The sequence below is a fragment of the Ambystoma mexicanum genome, chromosome 1p (assembly GCF_040938575.1).
Source record: "Ambystoma mexicanum isolate Mex_15411 chromosome 1p, UKY_AmexF1_1, whole genome shotgun sequence".
NCBI classification, from domain to species: Eukaryota; Metazoa; Chordata; class Amphibia; order Caudata; family Ambystomatidae; genus Ambystoma; species Ambystoma mexicanum.
The window spans coordinates 61,692,808-61,717,297 of record NC_090921.1 but is presented as its reverse complement, the minus strand read 5'-3'; the positions used below and the strand labels follow the sequence as shown (position 1 = coordinate 61,717,297).

The following is a 24,490-nucleotide window of genomic DNA, read 5'->3' as shown; positions in this document are numbered from 1 at the left end:
TGTGTTGATATGTACACTGCATTTAGCCTACTCTGATATCTGGCTGACAGGTATACTGCTTGCAGCCTACCATGTTATATTTAGGTTTTTTGATGGTATACTGTCCCTAGCCCACCTCACCATATCACGCCTGAATAGTTTATTGTACATCGAGCCTATGACTACTAAACTTAGCCACTCACACACCTGCTCACAGCCTCACCGCATTCTAAATATAGCGATGTTATAGGTAACCACCTATTGTCTTTCAGCAATGGCCTCCCAAGGTTAGCGTGTCCCAGACACTACCCCATACCGTGCCCAACTCCCTTCTTACCATCCACTATGCCTTTTGCAACCAGCATTGTCCATGCACCCACTCACATGTCCACCCCTAAGTTCTCAGTAGACCCCAAAACCAACCCTATTGTTGCCATTGTCAGGACATCTCGCCTAAGATCACGCACTAAACTACCCTGGGTTCACCATACCCACCCAATCTGGACGCCCAAACCATCCAAGTATAACGACTCTGGACATACTAAAAAACAAATGAAACTTAACACCCAGTCCCCTAACAGAACACCCAAGGACCCTAAACCCCAGTCACCCATTCACCCATTCAGGCCCCAATAGCCAATAGTGATCTATAGAACTCCTAGCTTAAATAGCCACCCAGAAACACATATCCCTCTACTACTCGCACCCATCATCAAACCCAATACAAAATGTATTATCCTTGGAGACCTGAATTTGGGATATAACGACAACCAAGACCACAAAGCTGCAATCCTACATTCAGCTCTCAAAGCTATGAATTTGACCGAAATGGTGAATGAACCCACGCATACCAAGGGCAGAATTCTGGACTGGATCCTGTCATTAAACACAAGACTATCAACCCCATTGGCTGGTCGGACCATTACTGCATTAAATTCACCCTCATGAGTGATGAATCCCACCCTCCAAAACCTAAAAAAAATGGACACCGTCAAAACCAGAAATCCTTAAAAGCTCACTGTAGAGAACTTCACCCCTACTCTTAATAAGACTCTCAAATCTAACCTAGTCACTAGTGACGACCGTAGCACCACTGCAGATTACAACCACAATTGCCTCACTAAAACAATAGACGAAGTAGCGCCTGTCACAACCAAAACATGTCGCACTGACAAAAGGGCTCACTTTTGGTTAAACGAAGAACTAGCCTCCCTAAGAAGAACTAAACGCTCTCTTGAACATGTCCACAATAAACTTCCCACCTCTGACTCGGCTAAAGCCTTCAAGGATGCTAACAAGATTTATAAATCAGCCATAATATCCCACAAAGCAAATGCATACAATACACGGATAAACAATGCCTCACCTGATTCCAAAGAACTCTTCTCTATCCTTATGGAATTAGAAAACCACACGCCCGCCACCACCTCGGACAAGGCCAGTACAGAATGGTGCACCACCATTCAAGACACACTCTCAGCCAAAATCACTCTGTTACAAAACAAAATTACTACCAAAAGACAGTTACTAGCAGATAAAAATACCATAACCACCAATTCCTCACCAACCTCGCATGAAAACCCAAATCCACTATTTCACTTCGCCCAGTCTCACAAGAACTAGTACTCAACACGATCACCAAACTCAAAGCCTCCAATTGCAACGGAGATATAGTGTCCCAGCTAAATAGAAAAAGCTTGCGCTGGCACTCTCACCCCCACCATTACCAAATTCATCAACTCCTCATTCTCCTCTAATACAGACCCAGCCAGTATAAAAAAAGCTTTGGTCACCCCTCTCCTTAAAAAACCTACATTGGACCCCAAAGTAACTACTAATTATCGACCAATAACAACGGTCCCATTCTTACTCAAAATCATTGATAAAATAGCATACACACAAATCCAAACACACTTAGAACAGAACCAACTCCTGGGAACAAGACAATTAGGCTTTAATCATAACCACATCACAGAAATGGCCCTTCTGGGCCTTAAAATCCAGATGGATACTATCAGAGACTCAGGTAAACTCTGCATCCTCTTGCTGTTGGACCTATCTGCAGCATTTGACCTTGTAGATAACGATAAACTATGTACTTCACTAGCCAAGGACTTTAATTTCTCGGATGATGCTATAATGTGGGTGAAATCATTTCTGGCAGAACACACTTCCAGAGTGGCCATAGGTAAGGAAGTTGCCGATCCCATACCAGTTCCCACAGGAGTACCCCAGGGATCATGTATTTCCCCTACACTCTATAACGCTTACGCAAAGCTCCTTTTCTCTGCTCTAGATGATATGGGTGTCATCTACACAAATTTTGCAGATGACACCCAAATCCTCATACCCATCTCAGGCAACTATGACCAGGACACCCTGGTTATCAACAAAATATACACAATCATCCAAAACTGGATGGCCGTAAATAGGCTCTGTCTCAACGATGAGAAAACAGAAATTCTCATTGTGGGATCACCAACCAAAATAGCTGCACTCCAACCAGACTACACCTATATCAACATTGATGGCTCAATGATACCAGTGCTCAAGCAAGTTAAGACACTAGGGGCCTCATTACACGGTAGGCGGAGAACCATGGCGCTATTAGCGCCATGGTTCATGCCGGTAAAATACCGGCACCGCCTTGGTGGAAAGGGGAATTACCACCCCATTCCAAGGTTGGCGGGGCGGTAATTCCCCCTTCCACCATTGCCCTTCCCCATTCCCATTTTTGCCCAATGGGGCATAATGGGAATGGGGAAGGCGCTAATTACGGCACCGCAAATTGTGGTACCGCGATTAGCTCCCAGGTTCCCTTTGCGGGTTGGTTTTTAATGCCTGCAAAAAGCAGGCGTTAAATTCCCCAACCCGCAAAGGGACCTTGTAGTAAGGCGGTAAGGATTTACCGGTACCGGTAAAATACCGGTACCGGTAAACCCTTACCGCCTACCGTGTAATGAGGCCCTAGGTGTTACGCTCACCTGGTATCCACGGGGGCGCCAAACGATACTGGATGGAGGTCTAAGCGTTATCCCAGATCCCTCTCTGCTTGATTATGTGGCAGACTTTGGGTAGCACCTTAGGTTTTTGTGCATTGAACTCTGTCCTGAGTCTCTGTGCAGGGGCACGTGGTTGGTGTGGGCGTTCCGTGGACCTAGTTGCTTCACTAGTCTGTGTGCCCTTATGTCAGGTCCAGACCGGCTGTGACTCTGACTCAGCTTGCTGTCTTCCAGGTGAGTTATACTGTCTTTTCCGTCTTTATTCTGTCTCTTTCTTTCCCTCCGTTTTCTCTGTCTTCTCTGAGTCTTGCTCCACTACGCTGTTCCCTAACAATGTCTCTTTTTGTTTTCACAGGGATGGTTGCGATCTCGGAGTTGCTGTGCCGATGGCGAAGACCACAGTGAGTTATTGATGCGCGGAGCTCTGCGCTGTTTATTGGCGTTAATTGCTAACCTGTGTTCTCTTCTCTTCTTTGTACAGGTTGCAGTGATGTTCCGGAGTGATGAGCGATTGAAGCACTGCTTGCCCAGGTAAGTGCTTTGTTAAAGCTGACTTTGTTCTTTCTCCCTTGCAAGTTGCGGTGAATCCCGGAGATGGGCGAGGTAAGAGAAGCGCAGGGTGCTGCCAGGACTCGCTGCTTGCCCAGGTAAGAATTGTTATAATGCTGTCCTTGTTTCTTTACCTTTGCCGGTTGCGGCGAACTCCGGAGATGGGCGAGGTAAGCGAAGCGCAGCAGGGTTTAAAGGCTGGTTACTTCACAGGTAAGTGTTCTTGCTTGCTAATGCTGTTCTTGTTTGTTAGGGAGAATTCTCTCTTTAGGCTGAATTTCCTAACCTAGTGAGTCCCCCAGCAGCTTTGCTGGATTTCTGGAGTTTGTTTTTTCCTCCTGCCAAGAGTGAGACTCTTTTTCTCCCACTCTTGGACATGATTTATGGTGTTCCTTTGACTGGTAATGTGTTTTATGGGCTATGGGGTCCTTTACTCCATAGGGTCTCATGTGTTTTTACTATATGTGTTACACAGCACCCTCCGTGCAGTAACACAGGGGTGTCATAGTGACACCCCACCATAGACTCCATACCCAGGGACTGACTACTGTCTCCCAGGGCATGTAAAGTCACCATTGGCTTTACTAGTCCCAAATTATTAACAGAAACCAGTACAAACCATCATATTGTGGACGTACTGGTCAGGGCAATTCGATTGCCCAGGGGTCTGTTAGTCGAGGGGGCACGTCGCCGTCCCCCCTGATCGAGTTTTGGCTGGTGGCAGTGGAAACTACTTTTTATATTCGACCGCGAATATTTCCCTATGGGATTTTCCCATTGTTCGAGGCTACCAACTTTAATTATTTAATTCTCATAGCCTCGAACATACCGCCGGTTTATTTAATTAATATTAATTCGCCGGTTGGTATTTTTTGCCAGGACTCGATTCTAAAATGGCGTTTGTGTTCTCTTCTCTGACTCCAACCCAAGTCGAGCCCTTTGTTCCACTTTTTTGGCGGGCTTCTCCACAGAAGCCTCCAAAAGTGGTGCCACTCTGTCTGGGTAACACAGGGGGTGTGGGAGGGGGTTTAGGCACCCTGGACTGAGTTACCTTGGTAACTCAAGTGGCACTCTTGTGTGATTGGCCCCTAGGCTGAGTGAATGGGGGTATGCTGCATAAAAGCAGGGCTTTGGGGACTGGAACGTCAGAGGTCGCCACAGGACCTGAGAATCCAACGAGGGAGAAGCTGAGCCGACGTACCACGACGACACCACCGGTGGAGCCCTGCGGAACCGACGCACCACATCCCGACGACAGAGAAGATCTCCCAGCTGGAGCGGCTTCTTCCCCTGACTGGTGGGCACAACCAGTTTCACCTTCTTTCTTCGCACCCCAGACCGGTTTGTGGTCGAACTGCCCATGCCAAGCACCCCGGCGGCCGGACAGCCACTCACCACTGAACCGCGAATCAACGGACCGCTCCTTGTACCTGAGAAACTCTGTGGCTGGTTTCTTCCGTGGCAGTGCAACGGACTTCCTCCACGACGAGATCCTCTCTTCCCCCAGACGAAGCACCGACTTGCATCCGCTGCCAGGAACAACTGCCCCCGCTGGAGTGTTCTCACCACTTTAAGGTACCGTGTCCGCCAGGCCTCCCTTTCTAAAGATTGCTACAAGGTAATAATAACCCCTTAACCTTCTGGACTGGGCTGGCCGCCTTGACCCTCTAACTGGTCCCTTTCTTTGGTCCAACTCCTTTTTGAACCGTTACAAGACTTTTGTGCACTGCAACCGTGTGACCTTGGACACATTTCGTTTTGATCCTCTTAAAGCGGATCCGGCCTACTGACTCTGAATTCACGGTGTTACTTTGCCTTCTTCTCTTGTGTGTTCGTGAAAAAGTGTTGGGTCTGTTTCAATGTATTCTCTGCTTTTCTCTCCCTTTTTAAAACGAGTTATTAGAGTGCCATCTACGTTAAGCGCTCACCGCTGTCTGAAAATAAGTGGTGCTTTACTTAAGACTTGTCTAATATTCTTTTAAGGGAGTGTATATCTTTTAGTGACCGTGTTTTTGAATTGCTTACTATTAGTGCCTGTGTGTATTTCTAGATGTGGTTTTAAATAAATAATTATATCTCTTTTACACCAAGCCCTGGTCAGTGTTTACTTGTTCTACTGTGTTCTCTTGACCTATTGTGAATACTCTGTATACTGCCTAACTCTTCTTGAGGGAAGTCTGACTGCTCAGCCACAGCTACCAAGGGAATCTGTGTGGTACAGACTGCTACCAAGTGGGTTTACTGCCAAACACCTGTAGTCTTAAATCTTTTGCAGTGGTCCCAGAGGGAACTGCACAGGTTTCTGCCTAACACTGTTCTTCCAGGTTATTAATGGAATCCGGATCTAGGGCTTCAGGATCGGGCCGCCGGAGAAGCAGATGAGCAGGAGCTGGACACGGTGAGCGTTACGCTGCAGGAGTGCAGAATAACTCGAATCGTGTTCTACTGTTCGGGTGTGGTTTAAATAGCTGAGCTGTGTAATAGGCCTCCATGTTGGATTAAGGTCCAAAACTGGTATTGCCTTACTCCTGATAATGAGCCTGGCGCTAAAGGCGCCAGGACTGACTTCATGTATGTTTCTTATGGAGTTTTAAAGCCGTTGGTGCCAGTGTGAAGGGCTTTAGCCCCACTGCTGCCAGGGGGCTGTTATACCTGAGGGTTTCACGGGCATGGATCATGACAAACCTCATGATGACCAAATATATCAACTCTCTCCTCCGCCACCGCATACACATCCAAATTGATAGCGTTAAGTCGCCTATTCCTGACCCCATTCAACTGTTTTACCTTGGCCAGAGCGTTGATACTATCCAAACTGGACTATTGTAATGTACTACTGCTAGGGATCTCTAAGGCCAACCTGATCAAATTGCAACTCATGCAAAACAAAGCCCTAAAAGCAGCATTAGGGAAAAAGAAATCCGACCACATATCTAAGACTAGGAGAGATGCCCATTGGTTACCCATTGAAGCTAGAATTATCTTCAAAACTCTCTGTATTACGCCCAAAAGTCTTACCAAAAAAGCACCTATTTTAGCAATGCAGTTTAGAAAAAAGAAGCCACTAGAACCCTAAGATCCAACGAAAATCATCTTCTAGTATCACCCCGCTATAATAATACCAGAGCAGGGGGTAGCAGCTTCAAACTTTTAGCTCCAAAACACTGGAATTCCTTCCCCATCAACATCAAAAAAGAGACCTCATTCAAAGAATCTACTGAAAACATGGTTATTTAACCAATATTAGCAGCCTGGCAATCCTGAACCAATAGAATGCTTATTGCAATTATGTCTTTACTGCAACTATGTTTCTCCTGATTGACTAGTATGACCTAATTAATTGTCTGTAAATATGTTACTCGAATGTATGACTAACTACCAAGATTTATGTAACTACGCCGTGATACCACAGGGTCCGGGCGTGTAACAAATTAAATAAATAAATAAATAAATATCCAGGAGTGGTGTGCCACCAACCTTTGCTGCCTTAATGCCAGTAAGACGGAGATTCTCATCGGCACTCCTGCTCCCTCCTTTCCTGTCACTCTCTGCTGGCCTCCCTTGGCCCTCTTCCTGCTCGCACCTGTGAGGTCAGAACCTCTGGGTCATCTCCGACTCCTCACTCCTCTTTTCTCCTCACATCTCGGTCGTCTCTAAGAAGTCAAACTACCAACTGCACCTCCTCAGAGGTATTCTACTTTTCCTCTTTTTCCCCCAGAAGCTCACTGTCTCTAGAGCTCTGGTTCTCTCTAGGCTGGACTACAGCAAACCCTCGTTCTAAATTTGCCTGCTTCTACTCTCCGCAACTCATCCAGAACAGGACAGCGAGACTTCTCCTTGGCCTCAAGTCCAGGGATCATATCTCTCCAGCACTGAAATGTCTGCATTGGCTCCCAGTGGCTGCAAGGATTAAGTTCAAGACCCTCTGCTTTGTCCACAAGGCCTTCTGGGGCCTGGGTCCTCAATACCTCCCACTCTCTCTTTGTAAATACCTTCCTACTTGAGCTCTTCGTGCCTCCACCTCCAACTTCCTCAGAGTGAGTTACTTCTCCTAGCAACAAGTTGCTGGTAGATCTCTTTCTTCGGCTGGGGCCTCCCTCTGGAACAGCCTCCCTGCCCCTCTGCTCCCTTTCATTTTTCCAGCTCTCATGTTTGCTCCCGCTGCCCCCCACCCCCTTCAATGCCCCGTGTTGCTCCCTTTGTCCCCCCCACCCCTCTGATCCCTGGAATTGTTCCCAATGCCCCCCACCCCGCTGCCCGGTGTTGTTCCCTCTGTCCTCCCACCCCCCTCCGATGCCCCTTGTTGTTCCCTCTGTCCCCCACCCCACTCCGATGCCCTGTGTTGTTCCAGCTGTCCCCCCACCCCTCCTATGCCCTGTGTTGTTCCAGCTGTCCACCACCCCCCTCCGATTCCCTGTGTTCCTCCCTCTGTCCCCTCACCCTCTCCGATTCCCTGTGTTGCTCCCTTTGTCCCCCACCCACCTCTGATGCCCCATGTTGCTCCTTCTGTCCCCCAACCCCTCAGATGCCCCGTGTTGCTCCCTCTGTCCCTCACCCCCTCAGATGCCCTGTGTTGCTCCCTTTGCCCCCCATGCCCCTCTATTGCCCCATGTTGCTGCTCCTTCTGTCCCCCACCCCCCTCTGTTGCCATGTTGCTCCCTTTGTCCCCCCCAGCCCCCTCAGTTGCCACGTATGGCTTCCTTTTGTCCCCTCGCGTTGCTCCCTCGGTTCCCCACAACCCACCCAGATGCCCCGTTGTTTGCTCCCTTTGTCCCCCCACCCCCCTCCGATGACCTGTGTTGCTCCCTTTTCCTCCCACCCCCCTCAGTTGCTCCCTTTGTCCCCTCATGTTGCTCCCTTTTTCCCCCACCCCCCTCCGATGCCCCTAGTTGCGCCCCTTGTTGCTCCCCTTGTACCTCCTTACCCCTCCCTACCCAACGCCCTCCCGTTATTATGTCCCTTTGCACCCCCTTGCCCTCTTCCTCTCCTTTGTATTGTTCTCGTCCTCCCTAACCCCCACTCCCTCTCTGTACCCTGCTACCTCTAATGTGCCTTTGCATAGACATGCTTGATGGCTTCACATGCTTGTCCCACCCCTCTTCTTGCTCTTCTCCTTCCCCTCTGTATCTTACCTTCCCCTTCGCCCCTCACCTGCCCCTCCTGCCTTTTCCAGCACTACCCCAATTGCTGTCAGGCATAGTAATTGTAGTTGCCTGTTTTTCGCAGCCACCCTCCCTCTCTTTCCCCCACTCCCTCTGTCCTTTTAGTCATTTGGCACTTACTCACTTGTCTCTTGACCTTTGATGGCAGCTTGTCTGTCCTCCCTGCCCTCCTTGTCTTCTCCCCCCTTTCCCCTCCTTGATCTCTGCTTGTCACCGGACCATACAGGATAGTCATTTGTTTGTCCCCCCCCTTCCCTCTCACCTCACCCTCCCCTTCCTCTTGTTATACTCATGCACTACATCAATTGTCGTCAGACATAGTAATGTTACTGCTCGTTTGTTCCCATTTTCTTTTCCCTCCCCCTCCCCTCCTTAATTGTTTCAGCACTTGCACTATCAGAAATGTCACCAGGCTTATTATGATAGTTATTCCATATTGTGAATTGTATCAAGGTCTTGTAAGAATGTAATTTGTTTTCTCCCATGTTCCCTCCCTCCTTGAAGCGCTTTGAAACACATTGTGTATAGGCACTATACAAATAAACAATCAATTCAATTCTGAAACCCACCGCTTCTGCAGAACCCATTCATGTGCCATGCGGGGTACCTCAGGGCTCATGCACTTCACCAACATTATATAACGTCTTCACTAAACCACTGTTTGATGTTCTTTATTATCTGGGTGTCACCTACACCAACTACGCTGATGACACCCAGATACTCATCCCAATCACAGGAGACTACCTAGTGGATACAAAAGCCTTGAATGACATTCATCAAGTCATCCAAGCTTGGATGGCCCAGCATGAGCTCTGTCTTAACGACGATAAGACAGAGCTCCTCATCCTGGGCTCCCAACAACGACTGAACAGGCTTGACTCTGCCTTCAAGACTTTCATCATTGATGGTAACACTATTAAAATCTCTTCCGATACCAAAACATTAAGAATTTACCTCGACTCCACCCTATCACTCAATAGACAAACTAATTATGTTGTCTCGGCATCCGCCTACACATGTAAGCTTATTACAGCATGTCGTCCCTTCCTTACCACACAGAACTGTACTATCCTAGCCAGGACATTGGTTATGTCCAAACTAGACTACTGTAATGCCCTATATCTTGGGACTAGCCAACGTAACCTGAACAAGCTACAGGTTACACAAAATAATGCAATTAGAGCTGCCCTCAACATCTCCAGATCCTCACACATCTTCGAGACTAGGAGAAGCTTACACTGGCTATCAGTGACACAAAGGATTGCTCTGAAATCTCTTACCCTCACACATAAATGTCTGAACAATCAGGTACCCACCTCTCTCTCCTCTCGCACTACACACCTACCCGATTACTTAGATCAGGCAGTGTGCTTAAGCCGACCATCCCCAGATACAAACTGCACAAAGCTGGGGGAATCAGCTTCCCTGTCCTTGCCGCCAAACTATGGAATTCGATTCCCTTACCTATTAGATCTGAACATTCTCCTACCCTTTTCAAACAAAGCACCAAATTATGGCTAGCTACCAATGTTGCCTAAATGACCAAATGTATTTCAGGACCCTCCCCGGCTCTTCAACTGCCTCTGCCTGTATGTTTTCTTGCCACTTGTAGATATTGTGCTCTGCACATTGTAAAATATGTACATTGATACTGTGACTTTTAGATACTCTTGCACATTACATTGTTTACTATGTATAACCTTATTGCATGTATATATTGCGCTAACCTGCCACTTTAAAATGTAACCTGTACTGTATTATACATTCTCTGTCAAGATATGCGCCCCGTTGCCCTCAGGCCTGGCTGCGCTATATAAATAAATAAATAAAATACAAACACAAATACAAATCATCTCCGGTTCCGGAAGCACCACAAACCCTTCCTCTTTGCTTCTGATTTCTCTCTTCCTCTCCCCTGCGGATTTGCTGTCTGATACTGCACTGGTCACCTGGCTACCCTCTAATTTCGGGCCCAGGTCCCTGCCAGCCCAGTTGCACACCCGCACTGCCTCCCAGCAACCCTTACACTTGGGTCTGTATCTGTAACTCTACAGTCTCCCTACCTGCACTTTTGGGGACCTGCTGTCTGCACTTACTCTTACACCTGCACTTCTTGTTATTGCTTTGATCCCATGTACAGCACTGCCCCCTCCCCTTTGCCCTGGCACTGTTCCTCACCCCCGCCCTGCACTTGCGCGATCTCAATATCACTTGGCCTAGTAAGATTGTTGTCTCTATCCTCACTCTGTCCCCCCCTTCCTTGTCTTGAAACACTTGTGTATAGGCGCGTTACAAATATATCATAACTCTGAAATAGCACAGTGGCTGTCACACAGGCTTCACGCCAGCAGGGTTTGGTTTCGAATCCCCAGCTTTGGCATAAAAAAAAAGTTGTTTTGTTGCTGATGGTGAGGGGCCCCTGCTCGACCAGAGTTTTGGGACACTGCTGGGGCTCAGCCCGGGCTAGCCTGGCCCACTTAAAGCCCTGACCACACTTCAGTATTGACACCATGACTGCTGCAAAGCACATAACTCACAGTGCCTAATTCATGCACAGCACATTTCTAACTGCACGTAAATCCCGCACTGCACGTTCCTTACATTTTAAAAATTCTGCCTATTTCTAGCATAAAGGCTTTGACTAAATAACGCCGTATTAAACATTTGAATCCTGTCCACACACTTCTGTGCCTGATTCTGCATGCTTTGCTCGCCTTGTCTGAATCTTAAACAGCACAATACTACACGTTACTTAAAAAAGGCTGGCACATTACTTAGTCTGAACTCCGCACGTTCATTTACAGGCACACATTAGAGCAAGATTTCCCTGCTGGTTGCAGCCATGAATGAGAGGATAGTGCACGGCACTTTACTCCCCTTACATTCGCTCCACACAGGGCTCACCTTCTCTGGGCAATGGGTAGACATGTCTCCTCGGCTTGTGGCTGTTTTTCCAGTAGGTCTGTCAATTAGCCTGTCCCAGAGGGGCATAGGTTGCAGGAACAACTCCCTCTGTATTACTGCGCATGCTCAGAGCTTGGAACACCTCACGCAGGCTGACGCTCCTCGGGAACGCACTCGGAGGAGAGACGCTGTTCCTGTGCACCGGAAGCAGAGGGCATACATACACATCACCGGAAGACGCGAGAGACGGGCAACGAGTAGAGTGCGCATGCTCCGCGCAGAGATGCCCGAGACGGGCAACGAGTAGAGTGCGCATGCTCTGTGCAGGGAAGCGGTACGAGTAAAGCGCATGCTCCGCACAGAGACGCGTCACCAGACGCGGACAGGAAGTATTCTAAAAAAAAAAGGAACACTAAACAGACACTGGTGACGAGAAACCAGCGAAAGTGTACACCAGTAAAGTGGAGGATATTAAAACAAGCTCACCACAGAGGCACGCGGGACACGGGGAATCACTGCAAAGCTGTTTTTGGTCCTCAGCAACTACTGCCTAGATACACATGGGCTTTGCACCCTTGTATAAATGTCTACATACATAAATCAGGGCTTGTTTAGCAGCACTCTTCTTTATTAACTCAACTGTTACAAAGAAAACACCTCAGTGTACATGCAACATTTTGTACATCAGAGAGTGAGCTTTTGGTAACAAAATTGGGAGAATTGAACGTTCCCGTTGGTTTGCATTGGGGTTAGTATTATTTTAGGAGGGAGAAAGTAGAAAAATAGCTACATTTTAAAAAGAAAAATGACGAGTCTCCTGTCTTAATCAGTAAATCACATTTTTTTCAGGCTTTAAAAAGAAAACACTAAAATAAGTGTTCATTATATGGACTAGGGGACATGGCCTCTCCAGCTGTAATCGCTATGACCTTGATAGGCTGCTGTACGCTATATAAAAGCTAATAATTAAAATAATTATAGAAATATACCGGTATTACCACCATGTCTTCTTTTCCTGTCCTTTACCTAACTACCCTAGTCAAAAAGGAATATCTTCTTGGAATCATTCTGAATTCAATCAGAGTCAACCATATCTAATTTTGGGAGATCATCCGAAGCCACCCTGGAGAACCTATGTAGGCCGAATTATTGAAAGATGTCTCTAGACTAGTAATCGCTATAAATACTCCATTATAAGTTCATGATTACTTGATCGGCATAGTTTGTATATGATATACCTATGGAGTCCATAAGGTCGAAGAGGGGTTTGGTGAATATATATTATACGGTGGGGTATAAACAGGATCCTTGTGGAGTACGGCAGGAGATGGGTGCTGAAGGGGTGCTAGACGAATCTCCGAACACTCTCATGGATCTGCCTTCAAAGAATGAGATGACCCAAGTTGTAGCTTCCAGGGAGAAGTTAGCGGAAGCCTTAAGGTGGTGACATAGTATTCGATGATGAACCAGGTAAAAGGCCTCTGGGAGGTCGAGGAGGAGGAGAAGGGCTGGCTTTCCCTCATCTCTGAGATCAACAAGCTGTTTTTTTAAAATCAAGCAGGGCTGATTCAGTGCCATGTCCTGGCCAGAAACCAGATTGGCACATTCGTAGAATGGGATCAGTTACCAGGAAGTGCTGAATTTGGTTGTAAGCAGCCCTGTCGATGATCTTTAGTAGGAAAGAAACTGTCATTATTGGACGATAGTTGTTAGGTTCTGCTGGATCTAGAGTGTTTTTTTTAACAAGGAGAGGACCCATGCTTCTTTTAGGCTAGATGGGACAAGGCTCGAGGCAAAATTAACCTAGTGATGAATGGGATTAGGGCTTCTGAACAGTCCATGATGATGGTGGCTGGTCAGATATCCCCTTTGGACCCGGGTGTTTCAAGGCTTTTGAGGATGTTGGAAGTTTCTGGTTCTGTGACTTCTCTGAAGTAGAATACTGTGGTGTTGACGCCGGGGGTGGTAGGCGGCAGGAGGTGAGGACCGACAGATGTTTTGATAGATACTTGTTTTCGGGCAATTATCAGATGGAGGATGTTACATTACCGTGCATGGTGTTTTGGGTGTTAGTACACCAAGTCCCAACTTTATTAATGGTAACAGGGTAGAGGCCAGGGTTTCCAGTTCCCTGAGTATTTTGAATATTTCTTTGGTGTTGGAATTGGCGTTGGAAATCCTGGTATTATAGGCTGCAGATTTGGCTGTCAGGATAGCCTGTTTGTATTGTTTGAAGATATTATTAAATAGTGGTTTGGTACGCTGCTCCTGGAGGTAAGCGTTAAACTAAGAGCTGATATGTCTAATCGTTTTAATCTTGGGGGTAGCTAGCGGTGCTACCGTATCAACTGCTATTGTCAATGTGCTCATGTACATGTCAGTAAAAATACTTGAATCATTGGAATGAAGGTGTTCAGGTTGAAGTGGCAAGAGAAGGGGCAAGATATTTTTGTTGGCCATCTTGCATGAGCTATGGGTCCAGATAGGTGGGAGAGGGTGCGTATGATCACTGCTTAGTGTGTGGGAAGGAGAAAGTCATGATATGATGGTCTGACCAAGGGCAAGGAGAGTTGGAGAAGATGGTGACCTGGCTGTTAAGGTCAGCAATCCAATTCAAGATGCAACATTTGTTGTGGGTGGGGGCCATCATGCAATGTCTGAACCTAAGGGTTCAGAGTTTGTTTGCCACATATGTGACATTGTGATCCATAGGGTCATTAAGGCCTAAGTTTAGTTCCCGTAACAACATTATTCTGGAGGTGGGCTTGATATTATGCCCCAAGGTGTGGAGGAGATCCTCCTCGAAGGATGCAGGAGAGCCTAGAGGACGATAATTAACTTGGTTAGTTAGGGAGTTAGTGGGGAGGTGGTTAATGTTACCAATAAGGCATCACAGTTGCCCTCTGTAGTAGTATTGGATGGTCTTATTTGGAGGGAGTCTTCGAAGATGAGAGTGACACCTCTGCCTCTGGATCAGACCTGTTACTTCTCAGGATGGAAAACCATTTAGGCATGGCTATGGACAAGGCTGGCCCAGATGCGGCATGTAACCAGAATTCATACATGGCTAATAAGTCAAGGTCTTGTGATGTAATGAGGTCATTTATATCTAGTACATGTGCTGGATGGATCTTACATTTATTAGAGCACCTTTTAGTAGAGGTTGTGCTAGTGGCTGGGCTCCTAAGGTGGTGATGTTAGGCATATAGAGTGTAGGTATAGTGCACTCAGTGACCAGCCTGACTAGTGTGACATAGGAAACATGTTTAGGCAGAGGGTTTAGAGTGGATGTCTGTGGTTGGTTGGATATAGCATGATTGATTGATGGTTGGACACTGGTAGGCCTATATGCCGAAGGGGGCAGGTGCGCTCTGGGGTTCACTTTGAGAGTGTTGCTAGTATGTTCCCTTAGTTTACGGTTCTTTCGGATGGTGCAGATAGGAAGGGAAAGGGGAGGAGGGGGTACTCTGAATGATCTTTGGCCCAGCCTATTGTTTCTGGTCTGGGTGGAGGTCCGATGCCTGCGTCCTAACTCTCTGTTGGTGGACTCTGTTGGAGTGGCAAGTAGAGACTTGTGTGTGCAAGTGGTGTCACAAATGGTAGGAGCAAAAATCTGATTTCTATCGGGACATTCAAGAGGCCTGAGGTCTGCGGCATAGGTGGAGCACCCTTGAGGCTTTGAGTGCAATCTTCAAATTGCCGGAACAGAGCGGATCGCTGGCAGCAGGCAATGGGAGGCAGACGCGAGTATTGGATGAAAGGGTTGTTGCCACAAGCGTGTAGGCATCAGAAGTGCTTGTTGGAATGTCGGCGGCATGGGCTTTATCCTACTATGGTGCACTGCAGGAAAGGTGGCGTACCGCGGTTCAGCTATCCTGTGGTAGGCCACATGGGGTGGCTAAAAGGGGCGCTGGTGGAATGCTTGAATTGCATACTGGTGATACGGGGATGCACGCAGGTAACATCAGAGGGAGATTATCGCATGCAACAGTATAAGTAACGTTTAGGACCCTGAATGCAGGTTTACATGTATGAATGCTTGGGTGTATGAATGCTCAGGTTTCTTGGTACTGGTGTGTGTGTCACAGTGAGATTCTTCCTGTATCTCACACGCTCGGCGGAGACCGGCTGTGATGAAACATGGCCTTATATCCAGGTCTTCGATACAGGCCAGCTGCATCACCCGGCTGGGGACAGGCATGTCCTTAACTGCACACAGCAGCCTATCAAAATTCAGGCTCTACGGAGCCTCAGAGCTGCATTTATTTGTAACAAACACAGCGGTGGCCATCTTATCATCCCCAAGCACTTTGCTACATAACATTCTACTTAACATTTAATAATTAAATATATACATATAAATACACATATACATACACTATATAACACTATGATAGAAGGGGGTGACTGCTGCAGTCAGTCACACCCTTGACAGTAGCTTGGTGCTGTCTCTGGAGGCTGGGGCCCCTTCCTTGATGTAACTTTAATATGGCCCCCTGTTCTTCTCCATTCTTGCTGACCCTGTGTCGAACCCTAGGGGTCACTTTACTTCACCCGGGCTGCCTGAAGGAGCAGCCTGGGACTTTGCAATTTGCATACTATCCACCCGGGATGGCCGGCAAGCCAGCCCAAGACTTTTCTTCAGCTGAACAAGCTAAAATATTAGTTTAGACCATCTTACTGTGAGCTTCTCCATCACTGCCCTGTGGAGTGTGGGATGTTTTTACCCATGCATCCAAGCCCTACCATACAACTGTGCAGTACTGGCATGGAAAACATCATGATGGCCAGAACTCCCCAGAGAGTGCACAGGGAAAACATGAAGAATAGGCTGCCACCCATTTTTGCCTATGTTGTGAGCACAGTAGGACACTGCCTAAAACCACCATTGGGCTACACACACAGTAGCCTGAAACCATTGGGAATGGCAATGCTGATTGCCAAAAAGCAACTCAGAACTGTGGGGAATTAATTTTCTTAATCACAAAAATGGTTGCAATACCGGTACTCACCACTATCAGAGCCGTCATTTTAAAACCACCAGACTTTTGTGTAAAACTAAACAGAGGAACCCAAACCAGACCAAGGAAAGACTTGCTAAGAGGTGGATACAATGTAAAACTATATTCTGAAATGACTTGAAGGAAGTCATTATTTAATGTATAGGTAAAAATTGTAAGTTTGATTTAAACTGGGAACTTAAGTGACATTTAGCTGAATTCTGCCTGACAACTACCCCCGACAGGAGAAACCTGCTCAGCCACTCTTCCCAGGCCTAGCTGCATCCTGCTTCCCCACCAAAAGGAGTTGACACGTCTCTGATTGAATTACCTGGGGACTGCAGGAAAGCGAACAATGGACTCAGGCAAATGTTACATTGGGGGGCCGTAAAGTGGCTTCCTCTTGGGAGAAGTGGGAGGAGAAGTGCCTCTGGGAGCCACCCGAGCTGAAGGCGGGGGCAGACAGAAGCTTCCCCCTTGTGCTTTGGAACCTAAACCATACCCATCTGGGCCAGAGCATAAATTTAAAAAGATAGATAACTCAAAGTGCGGACTTGTCAGAATTATATAAGTAATATCATTATTCTTTGGATTTTTATGTGCACGTTTTAAGAGGTGTTAGGACATTGTGGTGTATGCTGGGGGGTTGCTAGCAGAAAAGAGGGTCTTACTCCAAATGTCTGCATGTTAAAAATCTGACACTTCATCAATTAATGTCCATACTCCTTGCGCACATGTGTGTAATTTTTGGTAAATGTCCGATATTGGTAAACCAGCCAAAGAGTGCAACATGTTGTCATTTTTTAATGCAAGCCCCCAGGAAGATCAGAGGCGGACAAGCATGGACCATAAGGAATATATAATGTGTACATGTCATTTCAACAAATTGTGTATCTGGGAAATATGCATTTGAATCAAATATAGATTTGTGGGCAAATTGACCAGGGGAGGATCCTCTGGCCCATAAACAGACCTCATCATGATGACAATCCATTTCCTTCTCCCAATCATGGGAGAGGGGAGAATTGAGCCAATGACAAGTAGAGAGGGGCAGGCTCAGTTATGCCACGCACACACCCACTTCCAAAACACATAAAAAGAGACTGCTGGGACAGGTAGAGAGATTCAATTACATTTTCTGCGGGACGCTCTGCCGGGAGACTCCAGACTTCACATCCATCAATCTTCAGAGACCAGAAATTTACTTCAGAACTTAAAGCAAGGGCCTAAACCCACAAACTGAGAACTCGTCTCAGCAGGCCTCAGCATCCTTAAAATCATTTGCAAACTATTCCACAGCCGGGCGAGCTGTCTGAATTCTTTTGCCAAGAACATTTGCCAGTTCCCAGAAAGCAGTGTTACATCCAGAATCCACTTGATCCGGACCGGAAAGCAGAGCAGTATCCAGAACCAGAGGCCGCTGTATCCAGAGAGGCTAGACCAGCAGAGCAGAGCTGACCCAGACCGCTCTGAGCAGAACCAGAGATCTGGATCGCTGTGAGCAGAACCGGTGCCTGATTGACCCGCCGAGCAGACAGAACCGCCGCCGGACGTGTTGACCAGATCCGTGACGAGGCCTATTTCAAATTTATATTGTGAGTACCTAGCAGAACTGTGCAGAACCAATCTCTTAGTTAAAATAATCTAATCCAAACTATTTTAACCTAATTAGAACAGCCTCCTAGTAATCCTGTCATCTGTCATTCTGAAGCTGCAAACTGTCACCTGTCATTTTGAGTTTTACTTTAAATCCGAAAATCTACCTTTATTAAATCGTCTGTATCTCCGGAACCGTTTGTCCTAGGAACGTGGTTATACTTTTTCCGCAATCGCGATTTACGCACTCGCGAAATTTACCGCGATTTGCGATTTTGGCTCAATTTCTCCACTTGTCAAAATAGCAGCTCCATTCCTTCCTTTGTTAAAATCCGTTTGCAACCTGGTAATAACTCATAGAGCATTGCTAAAGTGAGCCTGAACTAATACCAACAAGCATCTCTCACTCACCCTGCATCTCTAGAGGGAATTAAAATCAGTTAGCACATTTTCCCATCCGTTGCCATCGCATTTAAAAGAATTTTGGGCCTGTGTTTCAAACTTCTACCTGTTTCCTCTAAGCTTGCTGGTGGGGAACTGAATTTCATATTGTATTTGATTGCATTCCTGAGAACTGTGTGCTCCTCTTTCCATCTCCTTCCATTTCTTACATTGCATAGGGGGGGGGGTGAATTGCCAGAGAAAAAGTGATCACATTGTTGTTGGTTGAAATCATATCAAGTTTATTTGCTGTACTGCATTTTATTCCACCTTGCATTTCCTTGAAACCATAAAGCATTTTCAGCTACCTCATCGTCTATACTACTCCTAAGTAATCAAAGTGTACCACTGTAACATTACCCATTGTGGATCCACATCAAATGTCTCAGTGTACTATCAGATATTCATTTATTATAAAAGTGTGATATATATATATATATTGTTTAATTTTTCAAATAAACCTTTTAATTTGCAAAACAAACCTACTTCTTGGCTCAGTGGCGTCAGGGGGATTCTAAGAGGGGGGTGTTATACAAGGGTTGTCATCCAGAGTACTGAACTGGACATAAAAATACATCAATAAGGGTTTCCCTCAGCATCCCAGACTAGGCATTGACTTAGCTGTAGTGTTGATTGAATATCGCTTAACAGCAGCAGGAACCGTCCTGCGGGCAATCCTGTGGTTTCTTGTAGATCAGCAAAGGACATGATCTCATGTTCATTCATCAGATCCCCTAGTGTGGCTACCCCGCAGGGCTCCCATCTAGTTCTTATTTCGGTGTGACCCCAGGGTCTACCTGCCATGGTCGCTGCTATAGGGATCTGAGGGGAAATCGGGTCTGTTACTTTTGTGATTTTACAGGCCCGTTTCCAAATTTGAATCCCGAGTTTCACCAAGTATGGACAGTTTTGTGTAGTGCTTGCAGGAGCCCAGAGGAAATCTCTGAGGAGCATTTGCGGGATGGCCGGTTGTAAAAGACGTGTGTCTGTTGTGATCTCATCCGCCATCCATTTTACTACATGTCTCTGTTGTCCTGCCAAAAAATACAGTTCAAAATAGGGGATTTTCAGGCCTCCTCTCTCGTAGGGTCCCTGCAGTACTTGTAGTGCGACTCTATGCCTCCCCCCTTGCCAGAAAAAATGTCTACAGAGCTTATCTAGATCTATGAAAAATAGTGGGGGAACGTTGTATGGAACGTTGCTAAAGCAGTGCAACAGCCGAGGTAATGCCACCATTTTGAGGAGCACAGCCCTCCCTGCCACTGACAGTGGTAGCTTGCTCCAGAAGTCCATTGATTTTTCTAGGCCCTCTCTAGCCCTTGCTGTGTTGAATGGGTGTTCTATTTTGGGGTTTCGATGAATGGCGATTCCCAGGTACTTGAATGATGTTTCTCTCCAATGGAGGGCAATGGCTGGGAGATTCTCGTACTTTGTCTCTCCCATGGCGGCCAGGGGGAAGAGGCATGATTTCTCTTTGTTTATATGGGTCCCTGTGTGTCTGCCGAACCCGTCTAGTGTCTCTAATATGAATGGCAGTATGTGTTTGGGGTTATTCAGATACAATAAAGTGTTTTCAGCATACATAGACACAATGGGCCTCTTCACGAGTTGGGCGGTAACGCCGGCGCTATTAGCGACATCGCTAATAGCCCTACCGCCAAACCCACGGCGCTATTAGCGCCGGATCACGGGTTTGGTGGAACGGTTATTGCCCATTCCCCATTGGGCCGAATGGGGAAAATTTGCGCTATTACTGCCGGCAGATTACCGCCAGCGGTAAATGCGCCGAAAATCAGCAAATCCACCAAGGTCATGATCTAGCGGACCCTTAAATGCGGCAGTAATAGCACTACTGCCGCATTTAAGGGTTACTGCCAAACTCGTGAAGAGTCCCTAAGAGTGGTACGCCATCTATCATTATGCCCCCGTCGCTATATTCCAGTGGTAAGTAGGTGGCTACTGGTTCAGACGCGATGATGTATAACATCGGAGAAAGTGAGCAGCCTTGTTGTGTGCCCCTGTGCAACTGCCACTTGTCTGAGTATGTCTGGCCTGTGCGCACTCTGGCCATTGGGCCCATGTATATGAGTTTGGTCCATTTTAAGAAGACGGGTCCGATCCCCATCTTCGCCATGGTGGCGTACAGCCAGTTCCATCTTACTGAATCGAAAGCCTTAGTGGCGTCTAGGGATGCCAGTGCGCACTTTCCGGGCCTGCCATTGGTGCGGCGAATAACGTGAGGCAGTCTGTGCAATTTTTCAGAAATGGTTCGCCCTGGCACATATCCCGTCTGGTCTTAATGGATCAGTAGAGGGACCACTTTCCTTAACCTACCCGCTAGAAGCACTGTCAACATTTTATTGTCTTGATTTAACATAGACAAAGATCTATATGAGCCACACTCTGCCCCATCCCTCCCAGGTTTTAGTAGTGGGATAATTACGGCTTCTCTCATGGAGTCGGGGAGGATAGCTTCTTCGTACGCTGCATTAAATACTTTAGTAAGGAGTGGTGCCAGGAAGTCCTCGTATGTAAAATTCTCCTGGGAGCCCGTCTTTACCAGAAGGGAGGGATATAATGGTGGCCAGGACTTCTTCTGGGGTGATGTGTTCGTCTAAGGCATCTGCCATGTGTGCGTCTAATTTGGGCAAATTAATGATGTCAAGTACATCTTCTATTTCGGTATATGTAGCTGACGGGGTGTTGGCATAATTCCTTGTAAGACTCATAAGACTGTGTTTATTTTGGCTTGTGTATGCACTGTCTTGCCCTCTGGAGTGAGGAAATGAGATATCAGACCTCTGTGGGTTTCTCGCTTGTAAAGCCAAGCTAATAGTTTCCCCGGTTTATCGCCTAAGGCGTGGTTCCTTTCCATATATTTCGTGTAGCTAAGTTTCCCTAATTTTTCCCAGTGTGTTAAACAAACCTGTCTAAGCTCCACCTCTATTTTCAAGTGTTCTGGGTCTATGTTAGCCCCTGCTTCTGGTTCTTTCAGTTCTCTTTCAGTGTGCGCTAATGTGTTTTCAGTGGTCTTCAGCCCTCCCCCCCCGGTAGCGGGTAGCGGCAATCATTTCACCCCTTATAACTACTTTGTATACTTCCCAAACTGTACCACCATGTTGTACACTATTTTCGTTTATCTGCATATATTCCTGCATGCTTTTCCTGATCTGTTTGCGGTAGGCGACATCTAGTAAAGCCTCGCTTCTAAGCCGCCATGCCGGTATGGGGGGTCTGGTGGGGAACACTGTCCAAGTGACCAGGAGTGGGCCGTGGTCTGATAGAACTCTAGCTAAATATTGTGCGTCACTGAACATGGGCTGCTGCTCTTCGCTTACGAATATACAATCTATCCTGGTGTGGACGGTGTGTGGGGGAGAGTAATAAGAGTATTCTCTGCCCTCTGGATGCAGCTCTCTCCACAGGTCTTTCAGCTTGAACTGTTGTGTCAATGCGGCTAGTATTTTAGCGGGTGGGATTGGGCTTTTGTGTTATTTGTCTGATCTATCTTTATGTGGATCTATGGTGCAATTATGATCTCCACCCCATATCATGATACTATCTCTGAATGGGCTCAGTCTTTTGTATAGTTAGCGGAAGAAAACTGTGGCGTCATGGTTGGGGGCGTAAGTGTTTATTAGACAGACCTCTTTGCCCTCTATTGTTCCATGTAATAAGGCCAGCATACCTTTGTCATCAGTTTTCGTGGTAATAATTATGAAAGGAATGTTTGGATCTACCCAAATCAGGACCCCCCTGGCATAGGTGGAGAATGTGGAGCCTATCTCTGTGCCTCCCCAGGTTCTCGAAATTGCTGCTGGCTTACATGCGTCTAGGTGGGTCTCCTGTAGCAGGGCCACCCCGATCTTGTTTCGCTTGATGTATGCGTATATCCGGCATCGCTTGACTTATTTGTTCATTCCTCTGACGTTCCACGTCATAACCCTGATCTTGTCAGCCATAATGTCTGGAAACCATAATATTCTTGTAAGCAGCGTGTCTGGTGGCACCTTTACTCGATCTGGCAGTTTTCGGATCCCTGGGTGTTCTTGTCTTCTTCCCCTTAAGTTCCCCAGTCTTTGTACTAACTCCCCTTTGCCCTCCCTCCCCCAACTTTAAGCTCCCCTTTAACCAAACTTGTCCAGTGGGGTTTCGCCTGTAAGGACTTACCCGTTTCCACTCCATTTGACCCTGTACTAGTCTCCTGGTGCCCTATGGGTGGGTTAATGAAACCCAGACCACTTCTAGCGGTGGAAGAGGTCTGCTGTGGACTATTCTGTGATCAGGAATAGTCCTACTCCCATGTGTCTCCTATATGTGATCAATCATGCTGTATGGAATGTGTGGGTTCCGTCTCTTACTTGTGCTAATGTGGTCTGAACATTTCAATTAGCATGCTTGCCATGTCCGAAACATCTCCAAGTAGTCCTTAGCGTGTGCTGCGTTCTTTGACTTCCACGTCTTGGATCTGTTCATTGTCCATCCATTCACAAGTTTCAGCAGGTGACTGGAAAAAAAATGCTTGGTTTTAATGAAGCACTTTTAATCTAGTAGCCGGGAACAGGAGCATGTAACGTAGACCTGCCTTTTTTAGTCTAGCTTTCAGGTAGATATATTGCGCTCTTTTCATTTGGACTTGAAAGGTATAGTCAGGATATATGACAATATTCGCTGAGTCTCTTTGGATCTGGCCTCCTGCTCTTGAAAAGGCCAAAATCTTTTCCCTGTCTTTGTAATTGAGCACTTTGGCTATTACAGGTCTCGGCTGGGCCCCAGGCGGTGGTCGTTTAGTGAGGGATCGATGAGCTCTTTCAATAGTGAACCCTTGTGAGAGCTCCTGTGCTCCGATCTCCTGGATTAGCAGGTTCTCTATATAGTTTGTGGGGTCGGTTCCCGCGATCCCCTCGGGCAGGCCTTAAATCCGTATGTTATTTCGGCATGCTCGCCCTTCAGCTTCTTCGGCCATGTCTTCTATTTGCTTCACTTTTTGTGCGAGTTCCTCAACGTCCTTCTTCATCTGCGTCTTTGCTTCTGTGTTTTCCCTAACCTGGGCCTCGAGTTCATCTGTCCTTCCTGCAATAGTACGGACATCCTGTCGCAGTAGGCCCAAATCTGTGGCCACTGCGTCAATCTTGTTCTCCATAGTTGTCTGGAGCTCCTTGATGGCCTCAAGGATCTGCAAATTTCTGGGCTCTGCCATGGCCTGGGGGGATCGGGGCAGTTCAACTACGGTGCTATTGCTGTTAGGTTCAGGTTTCTTAGTCCCCCCAGCTGCGAATGTTTCCATTGTGGTTTGCTTTTGTTTAGCCTTCCCTCCCTTGAGGACATTCCCCAGAGGGCGAAGGGTTCTTCAAATCCCAATGGGGGGCTATCTGCCTCTCGTAGACATAGTGCTGCAGGGGGCAGCATCGGGCCCAGCCACACGTGTCGTTTACTTTTGTTACTGGGGCGCCGGGCGCAGCTGCCATAACCGTTCTAGGGTGCTGAACGCGCTTGCTTTCTTCTTGTGTTTCCCCTGGCATACGCTATGCCCCCTCAGTGGGCAGCTGTTTCGGGTTTAGGAGCCAGTCGTTATGCCAGTATGGAGTCGGCACACCCGCCCGGGCTACACCCTGTGCGGGCGATGTGCGCCAAGCCACAATGTGGTCAACGTGGGGTGCGTTCTTGGGGCCGGCAGCGAGCAGAACAGCGCTCACACATGCCACATTTCCATTATTGCCCACAATCATAGTAGTTTAATAATACAGTCAGTGGGCACGCCACCCCTCCTCTCGTGCAGGCAGCGGCCACGGGGGACAATCGGGGCCGCAGTAGTGTGGCTGTCTATCACTCTTGCAGTCACAGGCGTAGGCTGGCT

The 24,490-nt window shown here is 47.2% G+C and overlaps 1 protein-coding gene across 4 annotated transcripts in view; it reads right to left on the bottom strand.

The window, feature by feature from the left end:
• LOC138566119 (zinc finger protein 467-like) overlaps positions 1 to 11,792 on the bottom strand; it is a 158,805-nt gene extending 147,013 nt beyond the window's left edge. Inside the window, exon 1 of one of the 4 annotated variants that reach the window (XM_069643135.1) lies at positions 11,597 to 11,792. In XM_069643135.1, the coding sequence (XP_069499236.1) occupies positions 11,597 to 11,683 (87 nt within the window). In that variant the 5' untranslated portion in view covers positions 11,684 to 11,792. The remainder of the gene's footprint in view (positions 1 to 11,596) is intronic. The other 3 variants (XM_069643129.1, XM_069643142.1, XM_069643120.1) reach the window with 3 other exon arrangements.
• Positions 11,793 to 24,490: the final 12,698 nt, after the last annotated feature.